Raw genomic sequence first — 14,552 nt, forward strand, 5'->3', positions numbered from 1 at the left:
TAGCAACCTATAAAAGGTTGAGGTCCTTATTCTATTGGCCATCTATGCAGACAGATATCCAAAGAGTGGTACAAGAATGTGATACCTGCCAAAGAAACAAGATTGAGAACATAGCACCTCCAGGATTGTTACAACCCCTGCTAGTTCCAGATCACCTTTGGAAACATATCTCTATGGATTTTATTGAAGGTCTTCCAAAATTAGAAGGCAAGGACATTATTATGGTGGTGATTGACAGGTTCAGCAACTATGTACACTTCATTCCACTCCTTCACCCATTCAATGCAGCCAGGTTGCTAAGGTCTTCCTAGATCAAGTGTATAAGTTACATGGTCTTCCCTAAAGCATAGTGTCTGACAGAGACAAAGTGTTCGCAAGCATCTTTTGGAGAGAAATTTTCAAATTGTTGAAGACTGATTTACACATGAACTCAGTTTATCACCCTCAAACAAATGGTCAATCAGAAAGGCTAAACAGATGTCTTGAAACATATCTCAGGTGCATGACAAGTCACAAACCAAAAGCATGGAACTAGTGGCTCTCCTTAGCTGAGTTTTGGTACAATACATCTTACCACTCTGCCCTGCAAATGACCCCATTTCAAGTTGTCTATGGTTATGAGCCTCCATAGTTGGCATTTGAATTGATAGCTCAAAGTAAAGTTGACTCTGTAGATCAATGGCTAAACGAGAGGCAAGTGATGACTAAAGTGTTACAGGAAAGTCTTAGAAGGGCTCAAAACAGGATGAAGCAGCAATCAAATAAACATAGAACTGACAGAGAATTTTCAATTGGAGATTGGGTTTATCGTACCCTTATAGGTAGTCTTCTGTGGCAATCTGGAAAAGTCTTAAACTCTCATCTAAGTTTTATGGTCCATATCAGGTGATCAAGAAGATTGGCAATGCTGCTTATGAGTTAAAGCTCCCTCCCACGGCAAAAATACATCCAGTTTTTTATGTTTCCAAGCTCAAAAAGAAAATTGGCACTAATATAGTTGCCTTTGTTGATCCTCCTACATGTACTCCTGATGGTGTTCCGATGACTGATCTAGTTACAGTTTTAGGAAGAAGAATGATCAAGAGAGGTAACCAAGTAGTGGCACAAGTTTTGATCCAATGGTCCAACTTGCTTCCTGAAGAGTCCACTTGGAATGATTTTAGATTCATCAAATCTCAGCTTCCACATTTTAAACCTTGAGGACAAGGTTCTATAAAAGGAGGGTTTTTTCACAAGAATGGAGTAGTAGTTATGTTAGTCGATAATAGTTTATCTTTCTAGTCCTATAGTTTTCTTAGTAACAAATTAGTCCAATGTAATTTAAATTCCAATCTTTTTAGCTCTTAAGTTTGTTAGAGCAGAGGTGATGTCATAGTCTGCCAATTGTCACTTTCCCGGATCCCTAGGTAACAGAATTGGCAGAGTCTAGTCATTATATATATATATTCCGTTGTATTGCAATGATTGGCATGAATGAGAATCTATCTTATTTCCCCTCTAAATTCCTCTCTTCTTCTGTCCTTCTCTCCTTCTTCCTCCCGTTACTTCCTCTTCCCTTGTGAGCTAAGGTTGTGAGTGTTACAAACTTCTTTTACAGTTGGTCCATCTTGCACGATCTGAAACACCAATTGAGTATAGCTTTTTGGTTATTTTTGATTTCAAAGAGAATCTTTTCTGATAGTTAAGAATGATATGTCAGAGTTTCAAGTGGATATAAATTTAATCTTCTTGAAGTGGACTTAAGGGAAAAAGAATAAAGAGATTGACTTAAATTTAGGTTTTGCTCCTTCTGTTAAAATTTAATGATCAAAGGCAACCTCTTGCTAGCAATCATGATCCTCCTTCGGCGAAGCCGTCACACCTAAAAACTCAGACAAAGCACGTACATTCAAAAGGAGCTATTTTGGTGAAGAAGAAGGTTGTATTTTGGAGAGAAATCCAAGGAAGGAAGATGGGTAGAAAAGTTCGTGTTTTTGTGGTGGTGCGGTGCGTATTTCGTTGGGGTTGAAGGGCAAAGTAGAGTTGTAGTTGTGTGGTTGTATAGTTATGGCTGTTCAGGTATTTATTATGGTGGTGAGTAGGACGTGAAAGAGTACTGTAGCAGAAGGGAAGCATAATAAAAGAGGGGTTCAGCAGAGAGTTTTACTTTTACTGTTAGTTTTAGGACCAAAATTATACACTTTTTGTATAGATTAAGGACCTTTTACATTAGGTGTTATATATCAGGGACCAAATGGATCCAAAGCACATACATTAGGGACCGTTTTGATCATTTCCTTTCGAAAATTACGTTTATCCTTTTCTCTTTTAACAGAATTAATGGTTCTCTAGTTATCCATGAAAACAATGGCCTTCTAGTTGTGTATTTGTTCGTTTATTGCTTTAAACTTTAGCATTTATCTTCAAGATAACGGTTCCATGAAAAGAATGGCCTTCTAGTTGTGTATTTGTTCGTTTATTGCTTTAAACTTAGCATTTATCTTCAAGATAACGGTTCCATGAAAACAATAGCCTTCTAGTTGTGTATTTGTTCGTTTATTGCTTTAAACTTAGCATTTATCTTCAAGATAACGGTTTAACTTGATAAGGTAAGGGGTGAATATTTCCAAGAAACACGGGACTGCTTTGTATTACACTATTACTCTAAGCTTTGGTTCAATTAGGATCAGTTTAGTTTGGTAATTTCTAGAACAAAAATACAACATAATAATACCGCAATATCAGTTTTTCTCCAGAGCACTTATTAAAACAAATTCATTTCAATAAACAAAAGGGTAGTCTCATAAGTAAATTGCTCGAATCATAGATGGAAAATTCTGTTTTCTGATAAATTATTTTATGACCAACTTAGAGCTAGCCGATAAAAATTGAAAATTACTGAAAGATAAATTACAAAAATTTTGCTTCTTCGAAGTTACAACTCATTGGTTCATGAACTAGTAGGTAATTAGCTGTGTACAAACTACAAAGCAGACTTTCTACATCGCTGACAATTACTTTTGCTCATAACTTAGTAACACTAGATTTTTTCCAAGAAATCAAGCAGAAGCTTTCCAGAAATCTGTTCGAAACACAAACTCACATTCTACAAGTGGCCCAGTCTGGCACTGAAAGTTGAACCAGAAGCAGCCTTTCCTTTATCTGGAAATTGGCCTGTGGAACATTCAATTTGGATATATTGATTCTTGAGAGTTTGGACTTTGAGATTCCCTACCGGTATCTAAATTCTGCAGTTATATGTCGAACTCTCAGAGACAAAACCTCGCCATTCTGATGAGACCCAAACAAGCAACATGTGAAAAGAAAGCTCATCTCATGCATGGCCAGCACCTTCAATCGGCATAGAAAATTATCAGCCTCTAATTCAAAGAGAGTTTCAGCATAATATATGGGTCCATTACTGAACAACAAACTCACATCAACAAACAGTAAATCCAAGAATCACATTCCTTATCCAGTGTTGTAAAAATGTGAGAGCGCGATGGGTCATAAGCCCGTGAATTTTGTAAAATAGTTTATAAATTAATAAATTGAGCAGAAACTACAAATGAGGATTGTGAAAAATACATCAAAATGTACAAATCCAAAAGTAAATTGCAAAAACATGTAGGAAATGGCAATTTTTTGATTGAACTATTTTGGATTAACATAACATGGTTTCTGAAACTGATTTAGAGCCCAACTAGATGCAATAAGACTATTGGATAACCCTCCAGCTCATAGTATGCACCACACAAATGATGGGTTCAACTCAACCCATCTATTTTTTTATACGAAATACAGATACACATGTATTTTGGAGGAGCTTTGGCAGGCGTTTGTGTAATAACGCCATAAGAAAAGAAAAGGAGTTGTTGTATTTAACAGATTAGACAACATAGAAAAAGAAATAAGATGGAAGGGAATTAATAAATAGGCCTAAACCCAAACTTCGCAAACAACATTTGGGAAGGGATTAAAGATCAAGAGCAACCGCCACTTGAATGCTTCACAACTGTACAACAAATATAAACCAAGCCTTCTCTTGGTCATTATGTTCAGGAAAGAAATGCAGCAGCTATTTGTTGCTTCAAGCTCTTCCATTTTTGCGTGAAATGAGGATTTAAAAGGGAGACCAGAAGGCTTAAAGCAAGTTCGTACAAATCAAGAAGTGTTCAAAAATCCCAAAACCTCAAGCAACAAGTAAGCTCCACTCAAGGTAACCCATGTGCTCTTTTTGAAAATTTTACCATTCTTTTAGATATGGTATGAATATTTGAGATTTAAAATGAAGTATTTCAGCTTAAATGAAATTACAACATGAATTGGATTTGAATTGAACTTAGAAATCTATGAAATCGAACTATAACCCCCAAATAAATAAATTAAGGAATTGGATGACTTTATAAATTTCGATCAAAAAATTAAGTATATATTTGGACTCACTGTATTAGTGGTAATCCAAATTGTATCAGGTCTGTATAAGATAAGTGAGTTCATAGATCAACCTCAGCAACCATGGGCGAAGGCACCTTTAGCAAAGGGTGGTCAACTGACCACCCTTCGCGAAAAATTACGGAAAATTACACAGTGTATATAAGTAAAATATTGATTTTAGATATATAAAACCTATATTGAACACCCTTGGAAACATTTCTGGCTTCGCCACTGTCAGTAACTGCTACTGAATATTATCTGGGTCAACATTTGAACTGTACTAATTAATTGAACTGGATGGACAACTATGCATGCCATCCTATCTATCAGATATTGATTTAACTGGACTAGGAGGATATTGAACTATCCACAGTCAAGTGTCAACTGATACTGTGCCGTGATATGCAATGAGTGCTTCTATACTATCTGTGTTGTACTAGCATATTCATAAATTACATGTGTCGGGTCATGCACGTGAAATGAAGCATAAAAACATGAAACATCAGATGAACTTTGGTGGCCTGACAAGCCTATAGACCACCACACCCACCCCTTTGCAATATCTCATACAACCAATATATTCCGAATAAATTTGCCTTTCTTCTCAAACCTCATCGCACCTTTCATGGAAAAACCTTTAGAAACAACGAATCACTCATAGTGAACTCCAAGTCGTGACTCCTCTTGTCCGCATAGTAGATGTATATGCATAAAATATCTTTATGGGGTGACTATAATAGTTACTCCCTACGTTCCAGGAAGAACGACACTAGTTTCTTATTAGTCCGCCAAAAATAGAATGATACCTCTCTAAATTTGAAAACAATTTAACTTGAACTTCTCATTGATGAAGTTGATCTATAACTCACTAATTTGATACCGACCTAATACGTTTTCGAATTATCCATAATCCAATGAGTCCAAATATTTACTTAATTTCCCAATCGGAGTTCAAAAAGTCATTTAACCTCATTACTAATTTGATGGTTAGGGCTCAATTCCTTAGATTTCTAAGTTCAAAACCTTCTAATCAAATCCAACAAATGGTATAGTATCATCTAAAATCTCCAATACTGATATCAATATCTTAAACAGTAAAAGAATTGCAAAAAGAAAGAAAAAAACATAGATTACCTTGAATAAAGCTTAATAGTCTCTTGAGGTTTTGAGATTGTTGCGCACTTCTTGATTTGTATAAACTTGCTTTAAGCCTTACGCTCTCCCTTTATTTACCTATTTTTCAATCTGGTTTCCTCTTTCCCTTTTAAATCTCTATTTTACACAAGTGAAAAAGCTTAAAGTAGTAAATAGTTGGTGCGTTTCTTTCATGAAGATAATGACCAAAAGAAGACCTGATTTATATTCCTGTAGTTGTGAAATATTCAAGTAATGACTGTCCTTAATCTTGTTAATCCCTTGCCAAATGCTATTTGCAAAAAAAAAAAAAATGTTGTTTGCAAAGTTTGGGCTTGGGTCCATTTTGTTATGAAGCTCTTTTCATATTATTCTACTTTTCTAATCTCTTAAATATAACTTCTTTTTCCTTATGGGGTATTATATTCTCCCATACTTAAAATAACGTTCGTCCTCATACGAGTCTAACATACTTTGAGTATCGAATAGTTGCACATACTTGCATACTTTGACGGAAGAAATCTTCTTCGATCTCAAGTAGCAAACTTGTTTGTCTATAAGAGTTATCGGGATCTCCTCATACGACAACCCCACATCCACTTGCACAACTTGACCTTAATGACGTGTCAGGTCATGCAGTGTGTTATGTGTCTTTTCTTCCAAGCACGTGCATGACCTTTGCTAACTTTGGTGGCGGGGCAAGCCTATAGGCTACAATACCCACCTGTTGTAATATCTCATTGACTAATATACCCCGGACTCAATTTGCCTCTCTTCTCGAACCTCATCACATATTTCATCGTAACGTAAGAACCTTTAAAAATACCTAATCACCCACCATGAACTCTAAGTCACGACTCCTCTTGTTCAAATAGTAGATGTATGCATCAATTATTTTTATGGGGTGCCTATAATAGGTTACTATGTGTTATTTCTATTCATTATTATGTCGCTTTAAGTAATTTAACGAAGAGCTGCTGCATCGGCTTCCGTTTGTGATGAAGGTTTTCATAGGGTTCTCTTAAGCTAGTGAGATCTATGCTTGAAAGTCCAAAATGGAAAATAGTTAGGTTTCTCCAAAGTTATGATTATTTCCTAGTTGGTTTCTCTAAGCTAGAATCACCATGTGTATTCATTCTTCTAGATACAAACATAAAGAAAGGAAAGCTTGCCACATAAAATATGGCGGAGGGAGTAGTTCTTAAAAAATATTGGGGTAAGAAATTATTTTCTATATGTTTACAAGAATAATATCCAAAGAAACCTCCATCCAAAACCTTTTTGCAAGTTCTATTATCCAAACATATCTTCATCTTCTAAGAGTTGAGAAGTTCCACGGCCATCGCATAGAAAAACAAGTGACTTTGCTCTTGGCAGCAATTCGTCTTTCACATTTTATTTTTTTAAGATCCTCTTTCACATAGTTTGAATTCCCCCCAGCCTAAACCTACATTATATGTAGGGTGATGCTGCGAGACCACTCTACCTTTTCCTTACTCTTGGATTAATACCACTTCTTCCTTTAGTGGCCATAAAACCAGAAAGCACTGAAACAGATAGAACAATCACTAACATGCTTAAACTGTCACTTGATTCATTCTGTTATGAAAATGCTAAAGGAACTACAATCTGTATAGACCTTTAGAAGAGTTATTTTATTAAAAGATATCTTGAGAAACTTGAAATCTGAATCTGAATCGTCACAACACCACTAGCCCATCCTAATCATTGATAACTCTATCACCTCTCAAATAAAAGAGCTTATCTCCCTTGAGAATATTGAAGTTACAATACTTTTTCAAATTATCCAGCGAAAAAACATATGAAATCTACGTCAATGCTTGTTGTCATCAAATGTCCACTTACATATTTTCTAGAAGGAGAAAATACAAATAGTCATCATGATGGTAGTTAATTGCCAACTCTCTTGGCATGTCCACGCTTCACAAGTTTAGCTAGATGTGATTAAACAAACATGCAAATTTTGTCTAATTGAAAAGGAATTGCAATATTGCACAAAAGTTTTATTGCAATTACTCAGATAAACAACTTCTTCTATAGTTCAAGAACAAAAAGCTATATCTTGAAAAAGATGTGGTTATGTCATGTGTACAATAATCTTCGAGTTCCTTTGACGTTATAAATTTTGTTGCTACAAACCATCTTTTGGAGTTAAGTGAACTAATTTTTATTGATATGGTTTATCTTTTTTTTAAAAAAAAAAACTTATAAATCATTCTACTAATTGAGTTGATTCACTTAGATTTATTTTTCTTTATAAACCATTATAGTTTAATAAAATTGCATCTTAAGATTCTACTCAATTGTAATAGTTGGCTACTTCCAGCAAATACCATTTATGGAGAAGTACTTTAATGTTATTTGTAACAAGACATAGGTATGAATAATCTTCGAAAAAGAATTAGTCGCTTGACCGATAATTATGACATGGAACCAGTTAAAAGTTCCAAGAAGGCATCTAGAAAAAAATTTCCACATATAGAAGAAGTTGTTTATCTGAGTAATTGCAATAAAACTTTTGTGCAATATTGCCATTCCTTTTCAATTAGACAAAATTTGCATGTTTGTTTAATCACATCTAGCTAAACTCGTGAAGCGTAGACATGCCAAGAGAATTGGCAATTAACTACCATCATGATGGCTATTTGTATTTTCTCCTTCTAGAAAATATGTAAGTGGACATTTGATGACAACAAGCATTGACATAAATTTCATATGTTTCTTCGCTGGATAATTTGAAAAAGTATTGTAACTTCAATATTCTCAAGGGAGATAAGCTCTTTTATTTGAGAGGTGATAGAGTTATCAATGATTAGGATGGGCTAGTGGTGTCGTGACGATTCAGATGTTAAGAACATGCTTGTTAGTTAAGGGAGGCCTAAGGAGAAAACCTTTGAGATTTATACACTCCCGTAAGAATTATGATATTTTTATGAGTAGTTTTCCACAGAAAATAGTTTTAGGAATCATTCGTTTGAAGAGCTAAGCGGAAGTAGTTAAGGAAGAACATGAATCAGCAAATTCAACATGTATTTTTTTATTGATCTTAGTCACTTTTATCGACATTTCTACTTGAAATATATTTAATTAATCTTTAAATGTAGGTTCCAACATTAAGAAAAGAAAAATCAGAGGGCGCACGAGGTGCATGAAAATAATCAACTTACAAGAGATACAAAGATCGCCGATGGAATTTGTTGATGATCATCAAGCTATTGGTGAGAATATAACCCAATTCATTTGGTTTTTGGGCCAAACAGTTCGAAGTCGAACTTGTTTCCCTTTAAGAGTAAATGTTTTCATTGCTTTTTTAAGAATATTTTTCAATGTTTTTAAAACTAATAGATAATTACTTTTATTGGAAACTTACAAAAAATGGATGAGGAACATCAAGCTATTGCTGAGAATGCTTTCAATTTTTCTTGCTCAATCTCTTTCCAAACAGTTACTTTTAAAGGGCAACAAGTTCTATTTCTAAATGTTTGGCCCAAAAACCAAATAAAATTGGGTTGCATTCTCTCCGATAGCTAGATATCCTCAACAAATTCCACCAACAATTTTGGTCTCTCTTGTAAAGTTGATTATTTTCACACACCACATAGGACCTCCGATTTTTCTTTTCACAGCATTGGAACTTACATTTAAAGATTAGATAAATATACATCAAGTAGAAATGTCGATAGAAGTGACTACGATCAATAAAAAAAATACATGTTGAATTTGTTGATTCATGTTCTTCCTCGGCTGCTTCGTTTAGCTTTTCAAACGAATTATTCCTAGAACTATTTTCTCCAAAAAAGTACCCATAAAGATCACAATTTTTACGGGAGTGTATAAATCTCAATGGGTTTCTCCTTATGGCTCTCGTAACTAACAAGAATGTTCTTAACATCTAAATCTCCACAACACCACTAGCCTATCATAATCATTGATAACTATATCACCTCTCGAATAAAAGAGCTTATCTCCCTTAAGAATACTGAAGTTACAGTGCTTTTTCAAATCATCCAGCGAAGAAACATGTGAAATCTACGTCAATGTTTGTTTTCATCAAATGTCCACTTACTATGATCAATAAAAAAAAAGAATACTAGTTGAATTTCTTATTCATGTTCTTCCACAAATGTTTCGCTGCCCACTTCAGACGAACTATCCCTAAAACTATTTTTTTCGAGAAAAATACTCACAAAAATATCATAATTTTTTGGGAGTGTATAAATCTCAATACCCTTCACCTTATGCCCTCGTAACTAATATACATAATCTTTACATTTGAATCTTCACGGCGTTCCACTAGCCCATCATAATCACCGGATAACTCTATCACCTCGCAAATGGAAAAAAAATCATCTCCCTCAAGAATACAATGCCTTTTCAAATCATCCACCATATCAAAGAAACATATGCAATCAACGCCAATGCTTGTTTTCATCAAATGCCACTTACATAGTTTCTAGAAGGAGAAAGTGTAAAATAACCACTATAATAGTAGCTAATTGCCAATTCTCTTGACATGTCCACGCTTTCTAAGATATCATTGAACATGAGTTAACTAGATAGGTAAAACGAACACGCAAAGTTTGTCTAGTTGAAAAAGAAATTAATAATGAATTTAATTAGCTCAAAGTTTTATTGCAATTACTCGGATAAAAAACTTTTTCTACATTTTGTGTGGAAAAATTTTCTTTAGCAAATGCTTTTTTGAAAATCTTAATAGGTCTCATGTCATGATTATCAGTCAAACGATTAGTTCTTTACCGAACATCATTCCTGCACATATCTTGTTACAAACAAGCATTTGCAAGATATTAGAATATTTCTCCATAAATACAAATGTTAATGATAAATATTGTAAGTAGCCAACTACTACAATTGAGTAGAACCTCAATATGCAATTTTATCAAACTTAAATTGTTTATTAAAAAAACTTGAGCGAGGCAACTCAGTAGAATTATTCATAAGTTTTTCTAAAAGAAAGATAAACCACAACAATAAAAACTAGTCTATTCAACTCCAAAAGATGGCTTATAGTACAAAGTTTATAATATCAAAAGATCTCTTAGAAATCATTGCACACATTACATAACCACCTCTTTCAATGAGTTTGAAAGTGGACTGTTTTTCTTTTATGGACATGAGACAAAATCTTTAAAAGTAAAAGAAAACCAATCACATTGTTCAACTAAAAAATATACTTTTTGTTGTTGTACATAGCTTTTGTTAATTGATTCAAAAGACTCTTCAAACAAAATCATGAATAAAACAAGAAGCAAATAAACAAACAAAATCCTGTGGCTATTGTGCATCGCAAAAAAGCCAAAAAGAAACTCTTTTCTAAACATAAGAGAGAAAGCAAACAACAAAGAAAAAGATGTAAATTTTATCTTGGTTATGCTTTGAGAACAAAAATTCAATTTATCCTTTTCCTCGCAGAAAGTTCTTGTACCTATATTTTATTTCATTTATTAGAAGACAAATTCTTAACGTACAACAAGATACATTGCTATTGGTAATAAATTTGAAAAAGCAACAAACATGTTTGTGTCCCGCTCCTATCAATTCACCACCAAATCAAAAGATGTGGCAGTGTTATTTAGTAATGAATACAAAGAAAAATATCTCCACTATAATGCTTTGAGACCCCCCACAAAAGCAATCACTAGGAGTTCACTTTTTAACCAGAATTGAACAAAAAGATGACACTCCAAAAAGTAGCAAAATAAACAAAATAACAGAAAATTGAAGATTGAAATTTGGGGATCTAGACAGGGTAAGAAGACGGTACCTTAGCTTCCGTTAATGATAGGTTGATTTAGACGAGTAATCAAAAATCTTGCCCCTCAATTTTTGGCTTTCTTTTAAGTGTTTAATGTTTTAGGGTTTTTGGCTCTCTAACCTTGCTTGTCAGTTAAGTTTTTGGCTCTTTATGTGGAGATGATTGTCTAGCATCACTGCAAATAATTATGCAGGATTTTGCTGTAGAACTGCAGCAATCTTTCTTCCTTTTTAGATTGGTATAGGTTAATAGAGCAACTTTATAAAAGCAAGTTAGAAGATTTGATGATTTAAAGCAAATTCCATCTAAAGCACATAAAGGCACTTGTGCTACTTGTGATGCATTGACAGTTAACTTGAATTAAGCTTTATGAGATAGTTCCAACTCCTTCATATTCAGCAAAATTCAACTTTATGACCCAAATCGACCTCCTGGACCCTAAAGAAATTTTTTCCAATTGTCAGCATTTTCCAGGAAAACTAACAGAACAAATGGACATAGCATATTAAAGAGTTAACAATGATGAAAAGAACATGCATGGATCATGTCATAGACAAATAAGAAGTCTACAAATCCAACTTCAACTAGCATTGACTTTAAAGGTCCTGTCCACTCTTTCATATTAAGTTAATTCTAATTCACTATCCATTCCAGGCATCCCCCCCCCCCCAAATTTCTGCTCCGAACACCATAAGCACATCTACCACACAAAGTAGCAACAATCCACAAACTAAATATTAGTGAGTGAATTGTGCATTCAGTCTAATATATCTTATTTTCAAACAGAATACACATATAAAAAATGCTATGTGATAGCCAATAAACCCAAGTTATTCACAACATTGTGAATTAACGGGACCAAGTGTATGAGTTAATTAGTGTTACTCACCAACTGGCCCAAGTCAATAAAGCTTTTACATCAGAAGCATTAACTTCTGAGTTAACTATTAAAAGCACCAAAATACTGAAAAGGCTAAAGAAAATAAATGAAATGACAACAGCAAACAGTCAGATTATCATGGACAAAATACCAATTCAATCAAATGGTTAACAAAAGCTAGAGAATAGCCGCACCTTGTCTGAAGTAAACATCACAAGTCAACTGCAAAGCAATGCACAATTGAAGCACCATTAGGAACAACAAGAACCACATCCGACCACAAGATGTTCCCACTCAACCCTCCGTCCTTGTCCTTCCAAACTTCAATCTCTGCGCACATAATGTCAACCTCCTTGCCGTTCCTCTTGCCTTCCCACGCAACACACAACCTCTCATCGAAATTCACCATTGTCGCGCCACACAAGAACCTAGGCAACCCCTTCTCCACCCCTTTCAATTCCTTCCACACATCTTCCTTCACATCATACCCTCTAATCTTACCCAAATAATCATAACAATACAACACTCCTCCCACCACCGCAGCCCGTCCCCTCCACCCCAAATCAAGCCTTTTTGTTACACTCCCCCACTCCCCACCCCCAGCATTGTACACCACCCCTCCCCTATCCGCCATCGCATAAACCCTATCACCCACCACTGCACTAGCATGCATCCACTTATCTCTGACCTCAATTGGACTCGGCAACGCAGCCCATAACCCCGTTAATGGATCAAAAAATTCAGCCCAATTCATCGACCTAGCCCAATTATCTACAACACACCCACCCATTACATAAATCTTCCCATTCACAACCCCAGCCGCAGCAAACTCCCTACCAATCCTCATTCTTGGCCCCATTTCCCAACAATTAAACCTACAATCGAAAACCCACACATTATTCGAAGGGATTTCACCAATGGACCCACCAATCACATAAATCTTCGGGCCCAAAACTGCATAAGCCGATCCAATGGGCTTACAGGGTATTGAAGAAAGGGGAAAAAGCTTTCTCGGTTTTTGTGGGTTAGGGTTTTGGAAGAGAGTGTACCAGTGGAAAGTGGAGTTTATGCGGAGGTTGAGGTACAGGAAAGTTTCGGTAGTACGGAGAATTGACCGGGTGGCGTAGAGTGCAGTTGAGCTAAGGGTGTAGCGCCAGGATTTGGAGACGAGAGAGAGAATACGGTGATGGGAACGTGGGACTCTGGCTAAGCACTGTAATGCTACGTCGTCTGGGAGGTTTGGTATGAGCTGAGATTGTGGGTCTGCAGTGCCAAGATCCGCCATTTTTTTCCCTACGACTCTAAAGAGAAGAAATATTATGTACAGAGCTGAGAATGGCAGGAGAAGGGGGGGGGGGGGGTTGTCGGTGAGGTGGTGGATCTAGGTTACTTTGATGGAGGTCAATATTGGAAAAGAGAATGGAGGTCAATCTCAAAAAGGGGAGGATTTTGTTAGTGTGTGTGTGGGAGGGGGGCCGGGGGGGGGGGGGGTTTAAGGAGAAATGTACAAGCATGGAAGACAAGCATACAACAAATCAACAACAATACCGGAAACCAAACGTTGTACAGGTGTTATGCGGAGATTAACTAAGTTTGCCAAGTTTTTTCCAAAAATGTTTTAGCAAAATCTGTTTGTTTATAGATTTTATCCAAATTTTAGCACATTTTGAAAACAAATTTTCCAAATCCCAAAACTAGTTCTACACTTGTTTTTGGCCCAAATATTACCTTTGGATTTTTTAACAATTACAAAAATTACCCTAAACTTTTGTATTTTATAAAAAAGCACACCACCTATTATGATCCAACTAATATTATTCCAATTTAACAAATTGTAGTAGCTAGTGATTGTGTATTAGAAGTTGATATTAAAATATCAGGTTATAGTTTTAGGATAGTGTATTATGTAGTTCATTACAAAAATAATGATTTTGTGCCAAACTTATCTATGGCGAGGACTATGGTTTGTGATAATGATAATGAATGGCATCGATGAAGGTTCTGCATATACATGATTAACAAGTTTATTTGTTTGGTTATTGTTGGGTATTTTTGATAGTTTTTAGAACTTATGAATATAAGTCATCTTTCATGTTTTTTTTTAAAAATGAAATATATTTTGAAAAATGATGTCTAACAAAATTTTCATCTTCAAACCAAAATTCACCCAAATCAAATTTTTTAAAATAAATTTGGGAATATATGGCCAAACGCTAGCTAAAAATTCAGAACTTTGTACTCCATACCAAATGCAATAAAATAATAAGGATTTTTATACCATGATTGTCATATCTTGAAACTTTGAAGTACATTTTATAGCTCGAA

General features: G+C 35.1%; 1 protein-coding gene across 5 annotated transcripts; it reads right to left on the bottom strand.

The window, feature by feature from the left end:
• Positions 1-2,854: 2,854 nt before the first annotated feature.
• Positions 2,855-13,681, bottom strand: LOC107810324 (F-box/kelch-repeat protein SKIP6). Of its 5 annotated transcripts, XR_012696525.1 has the most exons (4): positions 12,422-13,678; positions 11,357-11,785; positions 5,551-7,097; positions 2,855-3,330 (listed from the first exon to the last, which is right to left on the bottom strand). XR_012696525.1 is itself a non-coding variant. In XM_016635087.2 (2 exons), exon 1 carries the CDS (start codon positions 13,510-13,512, stop codon positions 12,439-12,441), a length of 1,074 nt encoding a protein of 357 aa, XP_016490573.1. In that variant the 5' UTR covers positions 13,513-13,681; the 3' UTR covers positions 2,855-3,330; positions 12,422-12,438. The 5 variants fall into 5 exon arrangements, 2 of the variants coding, with proteins under 2 accessions (XP_016490573.1, XP_075081126.1); XR_012696526.1 differs by lacking the exon at positions 11,357-11,785; XR_012696524.1 differs by lacking the exon at positions 5,551-7,097.
• Positions 13,682-14,552: the final 871 nt, after the last annotated feature.

The sequence above is a fragment of the Nicotiana tabacum genome, chromosome 11, assembly GCF_000715075.1.
Source record: "Nicotiana tabacum cultivar K326 chromosome 11, ASM71507v2, whole genome shotgun sequence".
Taxonomy (NCBI): Eukaryota; Viridiplantae; Streptophyta; class Magnoliopsida; order Solanales; family Solanaceae; genus Nicotiana; species Nicotiana tabacum.

What these genes read in the sequence shown, in the direction of transcription:
- LOC107810324 (XM_016635087.2), bottom strand. Translation starts at nt 13,512, where the DNA reads ATGGCGGATCTTGGCACTGCAGACCCACAATCTCAGCTCATACCAAAC.